Genomic DNA, 23,539 nt, shown 5'->3' on the forward strand with positions numbered 1-23,539 from the left:
TGTCAAGGAGTCTGCCTTCACGTGGGTCTTTGGGATAGTCAGACTATGCGCTGTAATGGTGACTACGGCTTCCATGAAGAATGGAACGACCAAGTTAAAAACAGTCTTCCTAAACACTTTTAATGTTGTTTGTTTAAAAAAGACTGGGGGAGTGATCTATTATTGTAGCACGTCATCTTCTTCCACAGTCCTATAGACTTTGTTACCGATGCTTAACTAGGGAAAGGACATCTTTACCGAAATGTTGTATTTTCCAAACAGTTTAAGCAGAACACTTATATTATCTGATAACTTTTGCTTAAGAGCTTGATTACTGAATAGCCAGCCATGGTTTTTTTTAATTAAGTTACTATTCTTGTTTTTCTCATGAAGTCACAGATTGCCTTGTTCCACACGTTGAAGATGCAGAGGTTCATAACAAGACATACAGGACTGGCGATAAATTAATAATCAGCTGTCATGAAGGATTCCAGATCCGTTACCCTGACTTAGACAACATGGTTTCAATATGTCAAGACGATGGAACATGGGATAATCTGCCCATTTGTCAAGGTTTAGTACACCAGCACATCCTCTTTTATAGCTCGTGATAGTTTGCCAGTGTTATTTCCTATAGTTGTAAGGATGTCAGCGATCTGATAAGCTCCACTGTACAGTATTTGAATAGTGCTGCTGCTATTTACTTCCCCACTGCTCACTGCAGGAAAGAAGATGTCACTTTCTGAACACACCCATACTTAAAATGCTACTTTAAATATTGCTTTTTGTTTGCTAGTCTAAAATCTGACACAGATACATTGCAATTTAAAAAAACTAATCAGGGTCAAATCAGTCAGAAATGATCTGGTGGGCAACTGACATTTCAGCCCCATTTCTGGAAAGATTTAAGCTTCTAACTGCATTTTACCTTCCTTCACCTCATGCAGCAGGCAGGGGGAGAGGAAAGAAGCTGAAACTTGTTCTTCTATCAGAGTTTTCAGCAGAGTTGATGATGAGGTTCACAGTCCATTAAACCCATAGGTATTGACTGAAAATTCAGGATGTGCATAAGAATGATTTTGGCCAGAAAACCCATTAGCTGTAGAACTAGTAGTATTGGTAGCTTGGGATCACAGCTTCGCTTAGACTGTGAGAAATGGATGGGGCTAAGCCAGCTTTAGTGATTAGAAATTCAATATCTTTGGGCTGCTACTACCTCTACATTTCTAACACGCATGCCTTAGTACCATTGACTTGGTTTTAACAGCATTGAGAGATTTCGTCTGTGCTAAGGAGAATACTGGGTTAGTATTAACTTTCCTCAAACCCATCTGTCATCTCCTAAAGGTGACAGTTCTCTGTAGGCACTTAATTACACCATCACATCAATTTGCAGAGTCGGAGCAGGCAGGAAGGAGAGCTGGGACACCTCTCAGGAGTGATGGTGACAGGGTGAGACATGAAAGGCAGGGCTTGGCATTTCGACTGTAAAGTGATGAGATTGATGAACGCCAGAGTCAGAAGTTACAGGAGCTTAGATTGTATGGGTCTCCACAGTTAGGACCCTCAGTCTGGGGCACATCAAACTGTCCCCCAAGGTCTTGTCTTAGACCATGGTGCACAGACATGTAGAAATGTAGGTACATTACAGGGCTAGCTCAGTGTTTTAGATGCACACATTGTAATTGAATAGGTCTAACAAGAAAAAGGGAGTTTTCACAAATCTGTAATAAAGTGGATACTAGTTTTGGGGTATCTTATCAGCACTGGCATTGTGTGTGGCAGTATGAAGTATACAGCCCATTTTTGAAGGTGGGTGCACCTCACATTGAATTAAGATAGATTAAGACTCTTGCAGTTAGGTGAGATGAATACTCAAAAGATTAATATTCAGGTACTGTATTTGCCAACGATTCAGTGGAAATTTTGCAACAGCCAGTATTAATTGGGTAAGCAAAAGAACCCAAAGTACCCCTTGGTTTACTACTTTCTTCTGTTCCTGTATTTATTCTATGCAACACAATCAATTGCTGCTACTCAATATTTGATCTTCACTGATTTCAAAACAAAAGCAGTGCTAATAAAAGTTAAGAAATCCATTGCACAAACCCCAAGTTCTGTAACTACCAAACAGGTAGAGAACAGGCATTTCAGATTAAAATACCTGCCATATTTTGCCGAATTCTACAAAACTGTTCCAAAATTGCTTCCAGAATTTTCCTTTTGCTATGTCAGGCACTAATAATATCCAAGCCACTTGTCTACATGCACTAGGTAGGCTGTCAATCACATTTCCATGGCCCTTTGATTACAATAGGCAGGGAAATCTCATGACACTCAGATACCCTTTTTTCCTGCCGGAGCAGGGGGAAAGGATTGTAGAACATATAAGAATCCAACCTTGAACTATTTTTGCCACAAGATAATAATGATAATTACTGATCTGAAATGATGAGGATTACTTACCAACAAAAAAAAAGTCAAAATGAAGTTTTCAAGCAGCTTGAGATGTTTGCAGACCCAGGGATTTTCACAAACACTTGGCTCTCATACAAATTCAAGTAAATCTCTGTCCTGCATTACAAGGAGCCCAACGAGCATTAAAATTCTGAGCCAGCAGGACAAAATTTCCCCTCATACAGTTCAGAGAAGAGTAAGCTTGGTCTTGCTCAGTCAGTCTGTGCTCTTTTTGTCCCACTGGAGGCTGCTTATATCACCCTGCTCAGTGGGCTGCTCAGCTTGCAGGAGTCGGTGTGTTACGTGTGGGGCATACTTGATCAGGGGTACCAGCAGTAGGTAGTAGACAGGATGCTTGAAGTTTTATTTGAGCAGGAAGATAAGCAGCTAGTAAAAGCAGCTATCAAACCACTGCTCTGGTAGCACAGTGTGCTGTAAAAATGCTTTCAAGCTCTTTTTGTTGTTTTCTTTTGCTTTTGTCCCTCTCTCAAAAGACCATTGCAACAAATAACCACTTGAAGTGGTGTCAAGACTTTCTTTCAGATGCCAGTATGTGACAAGAAGTTCTGAGGCTGATTTTAGTTTCCCCCTCAGGCTTAAAATTATGAGAGTCCTATGGACATCTTTCACAAATTCCTAGCAGCAGCAAGGGGCCTGTTGATGGATTGCCATAATGCACCTCCTATTATTCTCATATCTTTATATTATTATTTTTCATGTCCTGATTACTAACCATCTTTCTTCCACATTATTGCAAATTAAAAAATCAACAGTATTAAGTATTACCAAGAGGGTCATTTCTAAGGCCATGAGGAATTCTTCTTTTCTCTAGTACAAACTCTTATCTAAATACCAGCTCAAAACAGACTCTGAATGTGAATGACATGTTATAAAGGCATGTCATCTATTAAATTCACTGCTCTTTCCTGCACCAAATATGGTTGATGACCATTTAATTGTTACTGCTCAGCGCCATCCATGGTACAAATCCCTCAAAAGTAATTCCAGAAGTAGAACGTAGTCTCTGACTACATTTACAGTTTCTGATGATAACGGGTACCTTAACTTTTCGATAACCTAATCCAAGATCTCCTTCAGTGTTTATCATGGGACTGCTCAGAGGAAGTCATGTCCCTTTGGAATTTCTCAAACTGAAATTTCAAAATCATTAATTCCGTCTGCAAATCTTTTACAGTGGTGTGCACTTTGTGACAGAAGCAGTCTTAATATTAAAGATGGTTTATATGCCTGTCAGTTTTAAGAGGAGGAATAAAACTCATGGTTTATATAAATGACAATTTTTATTTACTAAAGATTCTACCTCCAAAAGAAATTGCCATCTGCTAAAGCAGTGAATGTTTGTGAAACAAAATACTGTCATTTTCAGTAAACCTTTCCTGGATTTGCTGAGTGTGAAGCCCACACTAGCAAAGTGTGTGGGCTAAACAACAAAAGGCTTTGAATCAGGATAATGAGGTATATGTGTTTGAGGGAGCTCATGCAGGCATGCCATTCATTGTAGAGAAGATGATAAATAAATACTGCACTCCTTAATTTAGGAATTAGAACCAAGATGTGTGAAGATGGCTGAGATAAGCACCTTATAATAAAAGATACCTTCCTCTTCTTAATTTGCAGGTTGCCTGAGGCCATTGGTTCTTCCTCATAGTTACATTAACATATCTGAGTTTGAGTCCTCCTTCCCCGTAGGAACAGTGGTGTATTATCAATGCTTTCCTGGATATAAACTAGAAGGGGCAGAGTTCCTTGAGTGCATGTATAACCTTATCTGGTCAGATAGCCCACCTAGGTGCCTTGATGTGGAAGGTAAATGTCTTATTGTTTGTTTATCTTTTAGTTTTGCAAAATCAGCATGCTCTATATGATTTTAACTCAGGGCTATAACCTCGGTTCCACTATATGCAATGTTTCCACTGGCCACGCAGAGCCTATATGGTTTTTGCTGTCTGAAACCTATTGTGGTTCACTGCACCATTAGCTCTTGGTGTTACTTAACCATAATGTTAGCAATCTTAGAGCCCAAAGTGCAAGAGAAGAAGCTAACGATGAGTGCTTTGCTCTTACAAAGTAAATTCTTTGCAGCTTTTCTAATAAAAATACTGAAGAAGTTATGGAATTCACATTCATGTGCAGATGGTCAGAGTTTCTAAGGATATGGATAGATTTCCATGATAACCTAAAAAATACTCCATAGAAACTGTGCCAGCTGCAAACATTATTCAGCGCTACACAGTGTTGCACGCTTGAGTATTTGTTATCTGTCATCATAGTTAACCTTAAAGAAGGATTTGCAACTCAAATGACTGAGCTAATTTATTGATTAGGAACATAAAAACCACTCAGTGTGAAACAGAGGTAAATTGCACCAAGCCAAAAGGAAAAATCTGTGACTATAGCTGCAGTGCTGGAATGGAGGGTATTGCAGTGCATTTATATTTTCATCCCATACATTTAAAACAAAGATATTGAGTGGATTGCTCCATAAACTGTCAAAACCTTTTGAACTACCTTCCTCCATCTTCATACTACATCTTTAATGAAATATCCTCAGAAGTCATCACAATACAAATATATCCTCTGCATTTCACTTCCCTAAAAGGACTACATTTTTTGCTCTTTTTCAAGCCTGTAAGGCAGCTATCTATATGCAGAATTTAGCTAAAAGTAATTACAGGAATTCATACGTGATACTTATGTCACTGGGCTAAATACTAAGCATTCCGGAAGCGCAAAGATTTGCCAACTGTATCAACAAAGTGATATACTGCACAGAAATATTAAATGATCCTTGTTATTAACTGACAGTGCAAGTTCCAGAATTCAGAAATGCCTTTGCAGCTTTGGAATGACATAACATGATTTTTGTTTGTTTGTTTATTTAGCACATCATAAAAGATTAAACCCAAATCAGCTCTATGTAAACTAGTTCTGGAAGGTTTGTTTGTTGTTGGAAAATGTTGCATGGAAAATACATTAAGTATCAAAAATATACTAAAAACCAGAAGGGCCCTGCTAGGCTTAATCCAAACAGTGTAACTGATTTGATAAAAATGACAATTCTCCAGTTAGGAAGATAAGAGCAGTAAAATACAAAGTCGTGTATGAAGCAGAAGAAGCTGTGTTTTACTGTCACTTAACACAGGTGAGCATTCCAGCTCCTACCAAAATACCCGAGAAAACTCCTGTTGTCATTGTTTATTGCTTGTATTATAAAGTCACAGCAAGGCTCATTTTTCTGGATAACTTTAAACAGGAGATGAGAATTGATGCCCTGACAGTTCTGCGCTTTAAGTAACATGTCAAAAGTTATCATCCCCGGTCAACTATGATGATCAGTGATGGAGGTATCAATATGCTCCAGATGCTGGGTTAAGGCCATCTGGGAGGCCTCCTAAGTTTTGGTTTTGAACCAGCCTCTCTTTTAATCGCTTTATTATTGCTCTCCTTAAATGTTAAAACTTTCTGTGGTGATATCATGTTGGCGTCCATCTGCACATGTGTTGAATGAACCGCAGGAGACCCAAACATAGAGCACAATGCTTGCGAGAGCAGGATCTCCTCAGCTTTGGGGCTGTCCTTGCTTCTGTTGGGGCTGATGAGAGAGCAGCATCACTAAAAGCATCACCCCTGCCTACACCCCTTGTGAACTCTGTTGTAGGGATGCTTCAACTGATACGCAGAGAACTTCAGAATAATACCCAGATTGGTCAATCAGCTTGAGATGCCCCTGTTTGAAAGCGCTTGTTCGAGTGATTTATGCAAGGAGCACTGGTCTCTAGGAATCTCTTACAATCCACTACTCTTAATTAGAGGACAGAACTCCCTCCCTGCATATTATTTGATTCTGCACCTTGCATGCCAATGCCAAGCTCATTTTTCAGCATTCCTTTTACATGTGAGGTATAATCTCGCCAAGCATTATACCTTTTTTCACAGAGGAAATCTGCAAATAACAAATTAATTCCATTTATTTATTTCCATGATCAATTCGAAATTTATTCTAATGACATTCCCTGCACAGTATTTTAATGGTAATGATTGATTAAAAGTAAATGGTTGTTAGGAAGCTATAGTAAACCACTGCAGAGCTTTTATACTGCTATAAACAACACTGCTTACAGCTTTCTCGTTTTGATGTATGTTCTTGAAGCCTTCACAGAAAGAATTTCTTAAATGTGCATGTAATCACACAAATGCTATATGCCAATCTCATGAATTTTTCCCTCTTTGTTAGGCCACATAAATTCTGAATGAAAGGTTTGTAGCTCCATTTAAATAAATGGTTACAGCAGGGGTCACTCAGCTCCCATGGTACAGTATGCTTTCTAATGTTCACTCCAGTCTTATTCTTACTATGCCAAGTGCAGAGCTTCCACCAACTCTGGTGAGAGACTATTTTTGCTGATAGGGAAGAAGATTTTTCTGATAATTAAAATCGCAGTTGCTTTAGTGCATAAAGGTTGTGATACCTGGTACCTGAAGCACAGCCAGCACTGCAGAGTTATGCAGCGGCTTCTCAGAAACAGCCGTTTACATCTGATCAGGGAAGTTGTTATAGCACAGGCAAATAAGGATGCCTCCAGCTCTGATTGCCAAGTATTTACTGGTATGAGATCCTCTTCTTAAATGCTTGTACCTTTGCCAGATTTAAAACATTCAGATTGATTTTTGAGTGTCTGCCTCAAGCCGAATCATTTGGGAAGCTTCAGTTGAAATGGTTCAGCTATATCTGAGAATGACTGGAGAGGAAATGCTGCTGCTTTACCAGCGCTAGAAAATTTTACAGTCATTCTGAGGATAAGATGAAGCACCTTAACACTGAATTTTCTTCTCCTTTAAGTCCTCAATTTACATCTTCAACTTTCTTAATATCCTTTTTTTCTAGTGGAATGCCATAATTGTGCAGAAGTTTTTTGAACTCTTTTTTTTTTGTACTGAAACTTGCTAAACACTTCAAGGATGTATAAAAATCTAAGGAATTATATATATATATATTTATATGACTTTCAAATTACCAATCTGGGGTTAATCATCCATCTGTAGAAATTGATCAAGTTAGCGATTGCCTTCTAGAAAATCAGATATGCAAAACAAGGGTGGAGAAACCCTTAAGTTGAAGGTTGCCACATGGGGTATAAACATTAGTTGTAAAATCAGATGGCTTCGAAAAACATTGGGGGAGAGTAAACACTTGCAAGCATACTGGTATGGAACTCTGTGAAATGAAACATATAGAACTAGGAAATGCGTATGCTGTGATACTTTCAGGTGGATAAAGACATTAACAGAGGATTTGGAGGAATCTTTGAAAAGTCAGAAAAGCCTGGCCATTAGCATTTTGGGAAGGTGATCTGCATGTGATTACACACCCTGCCATCTGGAATCTGTATTTTAATCTTTCATGCACTTTGGAAGACTTCCAAGAAGACTTAAGGGATAGTTCTTATAAAGAAAGTAGGCAAAGAGAGGAGATGCTGGAAGAATTTGATTAAAGTGTTAACACTAGAATATAAAGCATTTATATGGATAGTGTAATTGGGAATTCCTGGCTTTGTATGTAAGAGTAAAAGGGAAAACAGGTTGATTGAATTTGCAAACAACAGACATGACCCTATTACCAGGAATGTCTGGATTCAGCATCATCCCAGCTGAACAAAAAAGCCGGAAATCAGATATATTGCAATATCAAGGCTTCATTCTGCATGCCAGGATCAACAGATTCTTAAGCTGAGGTTAAGCTTGAAAGAATGTAAAATAGGAAATATTTCAAGTTTTTGTAGGTAGATTCAAAATTATAAGGAATACACCTCAAAGGAGAGAATCAATGAGTAGAAGAGGGAAAAATAGAAGAAAACTGAAGGCATTTCAGGAAGTAGAGAGCACAAAAGAGCACTGGAGGAGGGTGCTATTACAGGTGAAATGCCATAAACAATATTTCAAAACAAAGTAGCTTACAATTTCTGACCAATTACATGCAGGATACTTTGAAAGAAAGCTTCAAAAATCTTCATTCTTACAGCAATTGCTGATGCCATAAACAGTGATTGACACTGAGCTGTATGTCCAATCCACTATGCCCTTAAAATATTTTCAATTGTTGATGGAACGTACAGCAATACCCTGAGAAAAAGATTCAAGTCAGTCTGTAATCAGTTTATGTTCAGGAGTCAGAATAAAGCAATTCTCAGCCTGAGATATTGTACATTGGTACAAATAGATTTCTCTCCGTGTTTCTTTGTTGACATTGAGAAGGCTTTAGATAAATTTCAACATGACAGACTGGTGCGTATCCTCAGGGAAGATAATGTTGATGCGGCACATTTCCAACAGATACAAATCCCATAGAGGGAGCAGAGGGCAGCAATACAAGCGAGTTATGAAATGCTGTGGTATTAAGAAATTAAGAGAGGTAGATACCAGCTTTGTGTTCTGTGTTTACAACTACTCAGCTTGCAGGCAGGAGGAAGAATAAACTAAATATTGTTCAACTGCCAAAGAGGTCATCCAAGTTAACTGAGTTAATGTTAACATAAGACACATTGATAGCCTTGTTTTTAATAGTTCTGACTCAAATGGTGTTTCAGAATATATTCACTGCCTGCAGCAACACTTCTTGCAGCTCAGGAAAGACAACCAGCAGTAAATGCTCAAATAGCAGCAGCCAACAATATTTGCAAGCACCTCTACGTGGGCAACACCTTTACATCAGTGACACCTTTAGCCTGATAGCCAAAGAATGAAATAGTATTTCACCCTGGGGATGATTAAGTTGTAAAAAGCAAGTGTGATGAAGATGTTTAAAGAGATAGTTTTCTTTTTAAAAATAATTCAATAATTTTATGTGTTTCATCAGTTAATTCATTCATCACCCAGGAGTGCAGGAATGATATGCATCCAACCACCCTGTACGAGTGCAGAAACTGAACACTTCTAAGGAGCTGCTCATAGTGGCTTTGAGTATCTGGATATTTGCGCTGTTGGGGAACACTGAAATTTATCTCTACACCTTTACCCACAGCTGAAGAGGCACAGAAAAAAGTTCAGAAAGAGCACAGTGGCATGAAATACTAGGCAGACAAATCATATTCTTCTGTGGACATCCTGCTGCTTGATCATCCAATCTCTTAACTGCAGCAGGTGTACCACAAAGTGAAACAGAAAGAAAACCAGACCACATTTCGAGATGATACACAAAAGTTGGCCTTTTACAGCTCTAGGTATGAGGGATGGGGGGTTAGAGAACAGGCTCCAAGCTGAAGACATTGTTTGCAGAACATAAATAACATTATATTTCTAAGCGTCTGTTCCTTTTTTTGCATTGCAGACACCTTTGATCCTGACTGTGATTGAAATAGATGCCTTCTCCACTGTTCATAGGTTTTCAAGAAAGCAACAGAACAACTTGTAATCTGTTTCTTTTATGCGTTCCGTTTCTGCTTGATGCACAGGACTGTCACAGTAAATCATTGTTTTACACCTGCTCTATCACCTGTGCACTTTTCAGAAACCTTAGTACTTCCAGAATCAGCCAGACATCCCAACTTTTTTATAGAGCCATAATTTCTGCCCTGAAGTTCCACATTAGCTGCCAGATGGATGTAGTGTTTTATCCACAGTGCTTTAAATTTGCTGAGGATTAGGTGGGGGAAAGCAGAGAAAATTTCTCCCTGAGGGCTGTTTTACAATATTCACCTTCAGCTTTATCTTGCAGGGCTCCTCGGAAAGGAAAAGCACACTACATTGTCTACCTTGAAATCAAATATCTCTCTGCTTTATGGACATATTCATTAAATTTGGCTACACAGTGCAATCACAGAACATCTTCCACAAATGGAGCGAGCTGTAGCTGCAGACTCTATGCGTTAGCAATTCTATTCACTGCATAGGTTTTTTCTCTTTCAGAGATAAAAACTAGTATTTAAAGTCTGTCTGTTTCAGCAACCAGTGTAGGCAGGCACTTGATAACTAAATGTCAATAACAGAAACGGATACTCTTCCACATCTTCCTAGTCTTGTAAACTGGATTGTGGTATTACAGTGCTAAGATCGCCTGCTGGTTTTCCTCATCCTCTTTTTTTCCTAGTAGCACTCCATTAGGAATGGGATCTTGTGCTTTTCCTTCTCGTAGGTGGTATAGCTTGATTTCCTCAGCCTTCAGCTAAGTGCTGGAATACAGCTTGTCTATTCCAGCATTGCTTCTCTCCGTCAATCCCTGATGGCAGGGACACCACATGGTGTTCAAGGGATTCTTGCTTAGAAACAAAGAGTAAAAAGCTATTAAAGAAAGAGGGATTAAAATGACATAAACCCACTGATATGTCCAGCTCACAGTGAGCACTGGCTTCTTCAGACATCCCTGGCAGGTTTTTATCTGTCTGGTTTTCTTAGCCAGCTTCCCAACAGCTCTCTCTCCCTCCTCTACTTCCATTCTACTTCTAAGCAGTTTGACCTTTTCCAGGTCTGGAGTTATCCTGTGATACTTGTCAAATACCCAAGCCTTGAATTATTCTGAAGCTCTCTGCTTCCTGTTATGTGTCTATGCAGTCCCCAGCATCTGCTTCTTGAAGCCCTAAGGGACCATTACTGATCAGAAAGTCAACTACTCCTGAGAAAAGGAAGAAACAAAACTAGAAGCAAGTGATGAAGAATGCTAAAATGATCTGCTGTGAGACCACAGTGGTCTAAGCACTTGCTTGTGAATAATGAGCATAAATATTTCCTCAAAGATGGGCCTCCTGCTAAAATAACATATAGCTTTCTATTGCTGCAAGCTCATAATAATCCTTTTCGTAGTTTAAATGAAAATTGCACTTTTAAAATTTACAGGCAAAAGATCTCTTGGGGTGTGTTTTACCCCATATCTGCTGTGAAATGCATTTAAAACTAAAGACTTTGGCATTAAGATCAATGTTTTACAGGTTGCTGTGCCTGCAATGGCAGGGTTGTTGAGGATGAGTGTGAATTTGGCATGATGCTCCTGTAGGAGCTCAGCTGACCGGAACTGCAAAACGGGCTCTGTAATTTGTAGCTCCAGTAACGAGGAAGCTCTGTGTACGATAAGTGATTGTAAATCACCTTCTGTTTCCATCTGGGAATCAGCTAATGCTAAACTATTATTAAAATAGGGTTGGAACTAGTTTTACACTGGTTCAATTAGGCTTATACAGCTGGTGTCGGTGATCGCAATTTTCACCAAGATGGTGTTTGTCAAAGCTAGACCAGAGAAGCAGCTTTTCATTAAAAACTTAATCAGTTAACTTCACACTTTGTAGAAAGTGAAAAGTTTCCTCACTGTGTGCACATTGAGAGGCTTACCTCACTGTTGTAGCTGGTACAGAATTATCCAGGGGTGTTTGTCTAGGGGTAGAGCAAGCGGCTTGGAGCCATAAGACCTGGGGTATGTTCCTAGCTGCTTGAATGCTGGCTTGCTGAATGGTGGAGAAGTTGCCAAAGTGTCAGGCGTCTTTTCAGAAGAAAGCATGTAAGTGGCATTGTGAAGGTTTTGACCTTGAGAAAGGTTAAGATTGAAAATAATTCGGAAAATATTGGCTAAGAATACAATATTTTCAATAATTCTTCCTGTAAGCTGTCAAGAAATCAATTTGCTGGCAACTTCAGAGTTCAGAATAAGCATTTTGTATCTTCACTTCGAATGAGTAATCAGAGAAGTTCCTCAGAGCATGTCTTCACTTTCAAGACACAAACGCAAAGTTTTTCTCACTTGTTCCAGTACAGCTATAATATGCAATAAATCTCTCTTCACAATGCCAGTAACATTTCTTATAGGAATGTATCATTAGGATATTATTAAGTTCACAATAAATGAGAAGTTACTCCAGTAATGCTTCTTGTTCGGCTTACATTTCCAAAAGTGTCATTAGAAATAAAATCTTATTAAGCAGCTGTTCTAGACTGAGATGTTTTGACAGGACTTATTTTAAAGCAATTGGGTTTGCTACTTCCTTCCTTCTATAAACTTCTTAATTTCTTCTTCAACTCACATAGAGTAAATAATGGCTTGAATTGGTTGGAATTTAGTAGCCAGGTGACAGGCATCCAGATTTCTGGTGTTAGTGTCCAGATATGTACGAGAACAAGTCAGGAAAAGCTCTTGTTCTCTTCCAGTTTGTGAACAAACCAGACAGTGTGTCCACCTCTCTGATTACTATCTAATGAGATACACCAGAATTTTCCCAGCGTGAAACATTGGCAGGTTTTTATCTGTCTCTTTCTCAACATGAAGTTTCATCTTAATCTTTTCTCACCCTGCTTAATGAACAGGCATTCACAGTGTCTTTGAAGAAGTGTTCTTTTTTATGAGGTGCAAATGTGGCTAACCCTGTCCATACCTGTGTCAAGCAGAAAATGGCTGGCCTTACACTGGTTTTTAATGCTAACCCAGCTAACCGAGCAACTAATGTCCTACATGAAAGGCAGACTAGTAGCTAGAGAAAAAACATACCATGCAAAAAAAATCGAAGGTGGAAAATAAGCTTATTCCTACCCCTTTTTTATAAGCAAGTACCCTGTATTTCAAGACATTTTTGCTTTTATTTTTTGGCTCATGCACAAGAGCTGGGCAAAACCTGAATAATTTACCTCCTGCCTACTTTGACCAAAGACTAAACCAGCCAGCCATTGAACTAATTGACTATAAAGAAGGTTTTGAGCACTGTAAATATCTGTAGCTCTTTTATCTCTCTACCAGTGGCTATTAGAAAAGTGATGGGAGATCTTTATTCTGTGCCATCAATGTTAATTGAGAATATGCTAATGCCAAAAATCTTCCCTCCCTCCTACAGTTCCAGTGTCAACAGAGCAGAATTATTGCAACATCCTCTGGGCAGTTTAAAAAGCTTCTTGACTGTAGTGGGTAGGAAAAATTACTGGATGAATCTCATTTATTCCTCCAGTGTCTGGGCAGTAAGTGCCACAGCCTGCATCACCCTCACTGTGCCCCTGGTCCAAGGGATGTGGCTGCTGCATTGTGGAGGCTGCAACAGAAGGGGCACATAGTGGGGCAGAACTGCCTTTGCCTCTGCTCCAAGCCAGTGTGTGACAGTGTGTATAACACAAGGCTCAACTCCCCAGGTTTTAAGCTCTTTCTGAGAGTGGTAATCTTTCATTACAATGAGTCAGAGGAGAAAGCCCATAACTGATCTCAGAGGAGAGCCCTCAGCTCCAGCAGCTCCCTAAGAGCAGGCAGGGAAGCCGATCAAATCAGGAATTCTTCCCTTCAACTTCCTTGAGTAACAGGTGCCTTGAGCATCCCAGAAAGGGTTTGTTTACTATAGAAAACACATTTGTCCTTTCTTCTTGATGAACAATTCAGCTTTTCAGCCAAGAATGCAAGCTGTAAAGTTCCTGTAAGTCCCCTTACAGTCTGTGGCCAATTGCTCTACAAAGATGGATCTGGAGACCCAGGGTCACATGCTGCAGAGCCACCAGCAGACACTGCCTGAATTGAGCCCATCCCTCTGACAAGCTCCAAAGTTGAGGACATATGTGTATAGTTTTTTAATGTTGGTTGTCAGAAGATACTGCTGGATGTTGTAATTAGTGCATTAAAGTCCCAAAGGCCTTACAAAGTGAAGATGCTGAAAGGTATTGGTAGTAGACATTTGGTGTCATATTTAAGAACAGCATGTAGGATTGTTTTTTTAAGCTGTAAGAGCTTCCTGAAGTACCGTTTACTTGTTCCTATGATTATTTATCATTCATTCTCCTGTCAGCTTTGACAGTGAAAATGTACTTGTCAGACACACTTTTATTTTAATCAGTTTGTGGCTATTTTCATTCTGTGAGTTTGATGAAATTGTCTGAAGTCCATGGCCTGTAATTTCCAAACACAATTTGCTGGGAATGCTAGAATTTTAACTGTCCTGGAGAACTGCAGTGGGCTGAGGTTTGCCACCTACTTTTTCCTCCATATTTGACCTTGCGCATTGCTTTAATCTGTGTAACCAGTATCATACACTGGTATCCAGCATAAATAAGTGATCTGACCCTGTAAGACAAACAGCTCTGCACTAAAGATCTGTCTTTGGGAGCCCAGAGTGTTCAGTGGCCCTCCAGATTCTCATAATCTTGCATTTCTGTGATCAAAACTAAGTCCACTTCCTGGCTGTCCTTCCACTGACTTTAAAGGACCTTGGGCCAGGATGACCATGGGAATAGAGCAAGTTGGGAAAGGGACTGGATGCACAACTAAGTGCCCCGAGCTCAAAGAAAGTTCATTTTTGGTTGTTTGTGAGGTATCTCATTTGACTTGATTTGGAAAAAGAGGCTCCAAACCTGAGCATTAGTGATTGTACATGGGGGCCAGTTTGCCCATGCAAATGTCGAGGGATCCCGAAACCAGATGAACACAAAGTTCAGAGGAGGTGGTGAGGGATACCCCAAGTGAGTGAGAACCCCTGACTGACAGTCCAGTCACCATAAGAACGAAGCACTGTTTCAGTTGAGCTGAACAACCTGGTTTTCAAACCTGTTCCATTGCATCTACTGGTTATAAGAGTGTTTAATGCAAGAGCTGTTGGCAGGTATGACTGCTTAAAACTTGACTTTTAATTCCTGACTAATGCTCAGCAGTGCATGAAGTAAATGTTTGCAGATATTTCCATGCTGAAATGTGGAGGGATCCTGAAACTGCATGAACATAACATTCAGAGGAGGTAGTGACGGATATACCAAGTGAGTGGCAGTGGAAGGGGTTGCACTCTTTTATAGCACTGGGGACATATCCCACACAGAGTGATGCTCTTGTTTTCAGGTTTTATCGAATACATGTTGTAAGCAGACTGACAGCTCAAATCTGGGTTGTGCCCATAGGGTATCATTTCTAATATGCCTGGAAATGTGTGCTTCCTGAGCTGATCCACATTGCTGGGACACCAGCTTTGAGGCTTCTTTTTATTCAGCAAGCTGCTTTGGCTCTAAATGACATTAGAAGATTTGGGATGAAGCAGCAGGTACATTGTTGGAGAGTATTGCTCTTTGTGATAAGGTGTGCTCTGCTTGCTCGTTGCTAGAAAGGTACTGGGCATCTACACACCTCTTGCAGCCTGCCATAGCTTGGCAAAACTCAGTTGCAAAGAAGCTTAAATTGCTGTCTTAGACCATCTGTTCTCATGCTCTAAGTGTAGGTAATAAAAATATACCAGGTTTTCTTATGGCAGGCCAGAATTGTTGCTTTCACTGATTGTTTTCTTTTTAATAGAAGAATGATCCCTGATATGGCCAAAAGGTGCTTTCCTACTATGTCAATCTGACACCTTCGCCTAGATTGGTTTCAAACTTGAGTTGACTTCCCAGTAAAGCATTCCTCTTTCTTGTGGGCCCAGAGACTTTGGGAAGTATGCAGAGTATTAAGCTGTGAATTTTTATGTGAATTACTTGCTCTGATTTCAAGTTATTGTTAAGCCTTTCCAGTGAAAATGCAAACAAAGCCATATCTCCAAGGGATGGGGAGTAGACATTGCTGCACGTTGTAATCAGCCTCTCTTGAAGATTCATTTAATATCTTGTGGTTTGTTTTTTTTTTTATGAAATGCATTATTCATGGAAGAAGATGCACAGAGAGAAGCAGCTGAATTGTAATTTCTGGAAAGATTCTTCTTCTGAGAGATGGCATTTTCATTATATAAAGCGATGCAGTAGGTCTTGTCTGAATGAGGGAGGCATGAAGAGGAGGGAATAGCCTGCAGATGGGGCACTGAGCCAGTTAGTTACTGCCCCTGAAGGGACATAAAACAAGCCATCCAGTACTTCAAGCCCCTTTGGGTCAGTATGTAGCCATTGGAGAGATCATTACACTTTGTAGGGTTTTTTTTAAGTCTGTGCTAGAAGCACTTAAGAAAATAGTAATCAACTAACACTTACTCAGTGGAAAAGTTTCCTCTCTCATAAAAATACTGCTTGTGAGCTGCCTTCCTGCTGCTGTTTTCTAGAGAGTGCTCCCTCGGTTCTCCATTGAGTTCATCTGCCTAGCCATGTGAGAAGACATTTCTTCTCGTTTCAGGGCCTACAGTAAAAGTTCCACATGTTTATATTGCAATTCTCTCTTATTTACCTAACCTTATGTAAACCACTGTACTTAATTAACACAGGCTCAGCCTCTGTTATATTTAAGACCTCACTCCACCAGCGGTCCCACTGAGATCAGGCAGGCTATTCAGAGACTGCAAAACACAAATAACACCAGGAGAGTTTAAGCTTAATAATATTACAGAGGTACAGACTGTAAGTGCTCAAGCAACACTGTGTGCTGTGCATCTCGTGCAGCGCAGTTCATGGCAAACTTATTTTTTAAAGCAAATATTTAGAAATGAGTGCATATAACCATTTTAATTATGTTAATGAAACAAAAAATAGGATGTTACAGCTGAATTTGAGATGCTTCATAAGGAAAGGGATTCTCTCTCTCTCTTGCTTTGACTGTCCTTTTCCACCCCCATATAGCCATCTTACAGGCGTATGCATCCCCTTTTGTCTTACTCTCTCCCTCCCCTTCCCCCAGAGGATGGGAAGCTTCCCAGATCCCATCTCTCACACCTTTAAATAAGCTGGTGACAGCAGAGCTCACTGAGAGCCAAAATTGACCTTGCAGCACATGTTGCCATGCGGGAGGTGTGTGCATCCATCTGCTGGTGGTCTGGTACCCCAGACAAACCCAAAACTACAGAGAGCCTGACAGGGAGCCTGAAGTGTTTGCCCTGTGCATTTTGACGCAGTGAAGCTACACAGTGGTGGGTTGCTGGAATTAATGTCTGTCTTCTTTTCTCTTTATTCATTTGCCCAAGTTTGTCCACTACCTCCAATGGTGAGTCATGGAGACTACATCTGCCACCCGCGGCCTTGCGAGCGTTACAACCATGGGACGGTGGTAGAGTTTTACTGTGATCCTGGTTACACCCTCACCAACGACTACAAATACATCACCTGCCAGTATGGAGAGTGGTTCCCCTCCTACCAAGTATACTGTGTCAAAACAGGTAAGGGAGCAGCAATGGCATTACTCCTGTCCCTATATTTTAGAGTAAATCTGTTGGTCTGTAATGCCTGGTGAACTTCATCTGCTTCACGGTTAAGTGATGAACATTGATTTCAAGAAGCTATTAAATTCAGTATATTTCCAAGATCCTGAATGATACTAAACCACTTCAATTGTTAGCTCTTCAAATGTCTTTTTTTACATCTTCTGGATATTTTTATACGTCTATAAGTTAAAGTCATGATTACATGTATAAAAAAAAGTCAAGGGGAGAAAACAAGGTCCAGCCCCTGTGGCAGCTTAATGTTAAGGTTGGTTTTGGTATATGGCATTGGGTTCATGTGTTTTTACAACATACGTATAAGAGATGTCTTTTCCTAACTGGCACTTCTGAGTATTGTTGAGGTATTAATACAAAATAACAAAGGTAATAATGAAGCACAACTTTTGTATTGCCTTTTTGTTACAGAGCAAACCTGGCCAAATACACAGGAGACCCTCCTGACTACATGGAAAATAGTGGCGTTTACTGCTACCAGCGTTTTATTAGTACTGCTACTGGTTATTTTAGCCAGGATGTTCCAGACCAAATTTAAGACACATTTCCTTCCACGGTTTGTACTGTTTTCTTTTATCTTTTGAAGATTGAGGGCCTTGATTCGGTTTTCACATTCAGCACTCCTTGCTGAGGAGACGGAGTGGCTCACAAGCCTGGCAGATACCTCCTGCTTCTGTTCTGAGCAGAAGTTTCTGAACCACTGGTGTGGATGGGCACCCCCAAAAACCCCACAGTGGTCCTCACTGCGACTGAGATAAAAGGCAAAGTTTGCCAGATTCACTTTGGGAGTAATTACAGCTCTGCTGCTGAGAATTGCTGCTTCTGCATAGTAGAAATAGCTGACAATATTTTTAAATACTCATTTTCAGGTGCTGGGGGAATTAATTTTTTAACTACTGTAGACTTTGTAATGTGAGTTTTAAGAAATAATTTCTTTTTTTCTCTACGGACAAATTTATATTAAAAGTTTGCTTTCTCTTCATGAGTATTACGTTCATCATGATTCATACACATCTCCTACATCTTCCTTTATTCCTATCAAATATCATGCAGCTATAAGCATTTGTCATTGATTCTCACAGCACTCCTCATAAGACAGGTAGGTGGGCATTATTATCACCTTACAACAAAGGCAGGCATGCTGAGGTTTAGGCAAAGCCAGTACTCTATTGGGGTTTAGACTTGTTTCTAGTTTTCAGTCTGCTCAGTTTGCTATGGACCTCGACGGTGTGACTTCTCCTCTCCTGTGCTTGCTTTTTCTCGTGTCTTTATTCTACCATGTGCAGAAAGGAAAGGTGAAAAAGCTGAATGTCACTAAACATGTCTACATGCCAATGCAGTGGAAAGGACTTCACCATCTTAAACAAACATGTGTACATAAAAGTATACAGATTATATAAGTAATGTGTGAATTTATATATATGTGTGTGCATATATACACTATAGGGAGTAGTATACATATACATATACGAAGCTGGGGCAGTGGCTTGCTCTACAGATAGCTTTATAGCCTGCACTTTCTAGCTTATTGAAATGGCTTTCTGTCCTCCCCTTTTCAGACGTTTTCATGCCCCAAAGGTACCTGGGACCAATTCCCTCCTGTGATTTAACTGGCTACTAAACAAATACTTTAGGGTTTAACAGACCTTCCCAATTAATAGAAATGTTTTGCTTAAAAAAGAAACCAGCTTAGTACTGTTAAAGAAGCCTTCATCCTTTGAAAGTAAGACCTGAAGGAGGCCACAGATCTGGCCAACAAAGCCCTGTCATCCAGTAACAATCATCTCAGTGTCTGTTTAAATGGGCCGTGTGATCTAGCACGCATTTTTCCAGGGTTTCAGACACTTTTGACTGGTGAACTACATTTGTGATCTTACATCCATGATACCTACTGTGCACAGCACAGTAAATGGTGCTCCTCATATCTTCCAAGATAGATTTCTTGGAAATCTATCCTTTTCCTTCCCTTCTCAGAATTGTTCTTCACATTACTGGTTTCATTTCTCCAATTGTAACAGATTCCACCTGACTGTCAACCTGAGCAGAGCTTTGCAGCCCCGTGAAGCAAACAGTTCTGTGAATGTTAATGACCCTGTAGCTTCATTTTGCATGACTAGAAAGTGCTGTGTTTACTTAAGTTCAGGGGTTGCTCCAAGGTGCTTCTGACATGCTCCTGCTCTCTGTGATAACTCACCTGTGTTTGACGTAGAGGCAACCAGGAGGGCTCCATGGGTGACCCCGACTTTGTGGTGGTGGATGGTGTTCCTGTCATGCTGCCTTCCTATGATGAAGCTGTGAGCAGCGGCTTGAATGCTCTGGCACCCGGATACTCAGCTACTGCAGACCAGGGGCATATTTTGCAGACAGAAGACCAGAACCCTCCTGCTTACCCCGGCCCCAGGATTACAGACACACTGCCTAGCGAATCTGAGACCTGTGACAATAGGTCAGACTCCTCTGAACTGCTCCAAAGCTTGTACCCGTCCCCGGCATGCCAAGCGGCAGCACTTCCCAGTTCAGATAGAACTGATGTATCCCATGGCACTGCTGGGGAGGCTGCATCCACGAGTCCACGGATTGATATTGCAGATGGTAAGTCTTGCATAGGTGCAATAGGTGAGCCCATGAACAGGAGCCATCATTTGTTTGCACTGTCAGAGCAGGAATAAACCCAGCTGACTTGCTCATACTTTCTTCGTGGGTTTGTCCACATCTTAATTTGGATGTTTTCTAAACCATACTACTCCATGGTCATAGAGCTTCGTGTCTGTGATATCCTTGCTAGCTGTGGTGAAAGGATTTGAATCCCATGCTAGAAGCTTCCTGTCCAGACCCCAAAACCGCAGTCTTATCAACAGGGATGTCAGCAAGCACCTGTGTATAGCAGCAAAGCCAACCATCATCTTGCCTGTGTTGGTCTGTTCATCTGCTCCTCAACTTCCTCACATGCCATAGCTTTCACAGCAAAGAACAGGATTTTCTCCTTAAAATGGAAAGCAAATCATGTTTTCGTACTCAGCCAAAATTAGCTTGTTTATTAACAAACTTATCATGTGCATGTGTACAGCAACTGTTCATCTGAGGCATGTACACGTCAAGCCATGGCCATGGGAGTCACAGTGTAAGGTACCCACAGGACCATGTATGGCAAGGGAGATTGCCATATACTCTTGTCTGCATTTAAATTGAACATGAGCATACACTGATACCATTTCACTGAGTTCTAATGGAGCTGTATGGCGTGCTGCTCAGTGCTAGGGAAACTAAATCGCTTTCCTTGGAGACATTTAGAAGGAGCGGCTCTGATCCTGCTCTCCACAGTTACTAGGCAGAAAGCTGAAGCCCAGTGTCCTAAATTCAGTGTGGGTGAAGGTCTGGGTAAAAGAAGTCCTTCTTCATAGGGTTGGGGCTAACTTTTAATGGTATGACAAGGGGAAGAAGACAACTAGGAGGAAGAGGGAGAAATTACGATGGTGCCAGTAAAAGTCCCTGCCTACTCTAAAGGCAGTTTCAATGATCAACGTAGGAAAGGTTGTTTGCAATTAGGTTTTTGTGGGCCTGACTTGTTTTATTAAATCTAGGTAGTTTTAGAAGGTTAATTTTCATCTAAGTGTTAAAGTGGGTCCAGGATTGTTGATACCATATGTCCTGTTCAGACTTTTGCAATGTCCATTTGTAGCATTGCTAATGGTAATGTCCTGCAACTGTATAAAGGGAAGTTACAATCAGCAACCAATGCTGTTTCCGTTTTTTTTCCCCTAGAGATTCCTTTGATGGAAGAAGACCCTTAGCCTGCAGAGAGACCGGTCTTCATCGAATTGCACTGTTGGGTGTTGTGAATCATGAGGATCTAGAGATAGAAAAGACTATCTGTGGATTTGGGGAGGGTTTTTTTCCTACATATCAATCTTCCACGCGATGATGTCACCAGAGTAGGTGTACATCTTAATCCACAGCAGGGATAAGAGCATCAGTGTTTGGAACAGCAGCAGTTTTATGAATGAATCCTGGGGATTTGATGTGAGCAGATGTAGAAAAAGAACTGTGGCTTTTTAGAAATGAAATGTATATCTGCATCGCAGAAAGTCATATGGTTCTGTAAGAAATGCTATTGGATTTTGATACTAACTGCCTCACAAAAGCATGTCAAAGTATGTAAATTTGCTTATAAAGACTGCTTTAAATGATCTATGGACCTCTAGTTTATGAAGAATCCTTACACGTTTAAAAAAATACTAGTACTGAAACACACACAAAAGAGAAGAGGAAAGATCCTCTTTGGCTTTCCTACAGTGACCAGGAAGCTTTTGATTTAGCTGTTGGTGATTTTGTTTCAGACCATGTCTGCAGAGAATATAACAGAGATGATGGGATTCATATATACTTTGATGTATGATAGCAAATATATATAAATATATATATATATTTAAAAACTCTTAAAGAGAAAGAAAAGGAAAGACTCCAAGGTCACATAATGATCTGGAGATTTTTTTAAAGGTAAGGCAGAATTTATATCCTATACAATATTCAAGGTAAAGTATCAATATTTGTATTTATGCAACACTTCTGTGACTACATTGCATTTGATAAATCCTGCTATGAGAGATCTAGAAAATGTCAAACTTATTAAAATACGTGCTTAAGAAATGTTGAACTGCCCTGCTTCAACCTTTCTTAAGCTGTTACAAATATACCTATATATACCAGAGTAATCTACAGTCATAGCCCAGAGCACTGCCTTGTCCCTATACAGTGTGGTAGTATTCTGAGCCATTATTGTAGAATACTTTTTAAAGAAATAATAAAGTTCAATTTCAGTTCTTTTGACTTATCTGACTGTGTGTAGTTGGCCTTTCTTTCCTTCCTCACGTTTTCAGCTTTATATTCATTACCCAGCTAGAAATGGAGAGAGTGCTTTTGGTTAAGCAGAGCACATGAAATGGGTGCAGCAGTGGGGCAGCTTCTGTAGGTGCTACATGGCTTTTCTCTCCCATATGACACCAGAGCATTGTGCTAAAGCCCGTATGAACGGTTCACCTTTGTGGTGTTACAGGCTATTCATTATTTGCTTGAATAATTCCTGGCTGCTTCATATACTTCTTGAAAGCCAAGCACATTTTCTTGTCTTATTTTGGGTATTGCGCAAATGAAACATATGTTAAACTGGCAGTGTTTGAAGGAAGAACTCGCCGTATGTTAAAGATTGTCATCATGTGGGCTAATCCAAAGGAAAAGATAAGAATACATTCTGATTTTATGTATGGAGTAAACCAATAGTACCCCTAAACAGAGGATTGCTTCAAGTTGCTCTGTTATTTTTTCGTGATTGTTTTATTATTTATTGGTACTGTGGTAGCATCTGGTGGCCCCACTCATGAGTCAGGCTACTAGAATGATGGATGTGCTGCACCCATCCAAGAAAGTGTTCTGTTAGCATCCTGTCAGCAACTGTATATGACAGCAAGAAGGAAATGGAGACCAGAACTGTGTGATGGAGAGGCAATGATTACAATATTCTCGGCTATTCTGTGGTATCGTTGATGAGAATGTAGTGATTGGTGTTGAAAGATAAGACATATTCCACATTTCCTCCATTCTTACTTACATAAGATTTGCATTTTTAATGCTGAAATTCTCTCATTTGCAATCATATCTTCGGGTTTATCCCAGAGCCACATCTATGGGTATTAGTACTTTCTTTTCTACCCATTCCTTTTCAGGTCCCATGCTTTCCATGGTGGTTTTTGCACTACCAACTAAAGTTCAGGACTGTCACCCCAGCAAAAACAAAACAGGAGTACTGTAATACCAGCTTTGAATTGAAGCACGTTTCAAGCCTACAGTCAGTTAAGTGATTTTTGTTTCATAATGTCATTGAAAAGTATTGAATTTACTTGAGATGCACTATAAAATATTACGAAATCTGTCTTTGCTGGTTTTTTTAACAGCTTGTGAAATTTCATTCCTTATTAAATTTCTGGACTTCCATTTATTAATTTCTGTTATGAAAGCTTTTGATTAATATTTGGAGC

At 40.0% G+C, this 23,539-nt stretch overlaps 1 protein-coding gene across 3 annotated transcripts in view; it reads left to right on the forward strand.

Annotated features, from left to right (window-relative positions):
- Positions 1 to 22,339, forward strand: part of SUSD4 (sushi domain containing 4) — a 72,920-nt gene extending 50,581 nt beyond the window's left edge. For 2 of the 3 annotated variants that reach the window (XM_030500247.1, XM_030500248.1), the window contains 6 exons: positions 373 to 552; positions 4,075 to 4,263; positions 17,259 to 17,450; positions 17,919 to 18,063; positions 19,717 to 20,099; positions 21,270 to 22,339. In XM_030500247.1, coding sequence (XP_030356107.1) covers positions 373 to 552; positions 4,075 to 4,263; positions 17,259 to 17,450; positions 17,919 to 18,063; positions 19,717 to 20,099; positions 21,270 to 21,298 — 1,118 coding nt within the window. In that variant the 3' untranslated portion in view covers positions 21,299 to 22,339. The remainder of the gene's footprint in view (positions 1 to 372; positions 553 to 4,074; positions 4,264 to 17,258; positions 17,451 to 17,918; positions 18,064 to 19,716; positions 20,100 to 21,269) is intronic. The other variant, XM_030500250.1, reaches the window with a different exon arrangement.
- Positions 22,340 to 23,539: the final 1,200 nt, after the last annotated feature.

Source organism: Strigops habroptila, chromosome 10, assembly GCF_004027225.2.
Source record: "Strigops habroptila isolate Jane chromosome 10, bStrHab1.2.pri, whole genome shotgun sequence".
Lineage (NCBI taxonomy): Eukaryota > Metazoa > Chordata > Aves > Psittaciformes > Psittacidae > Strigops > Strigops habroptila.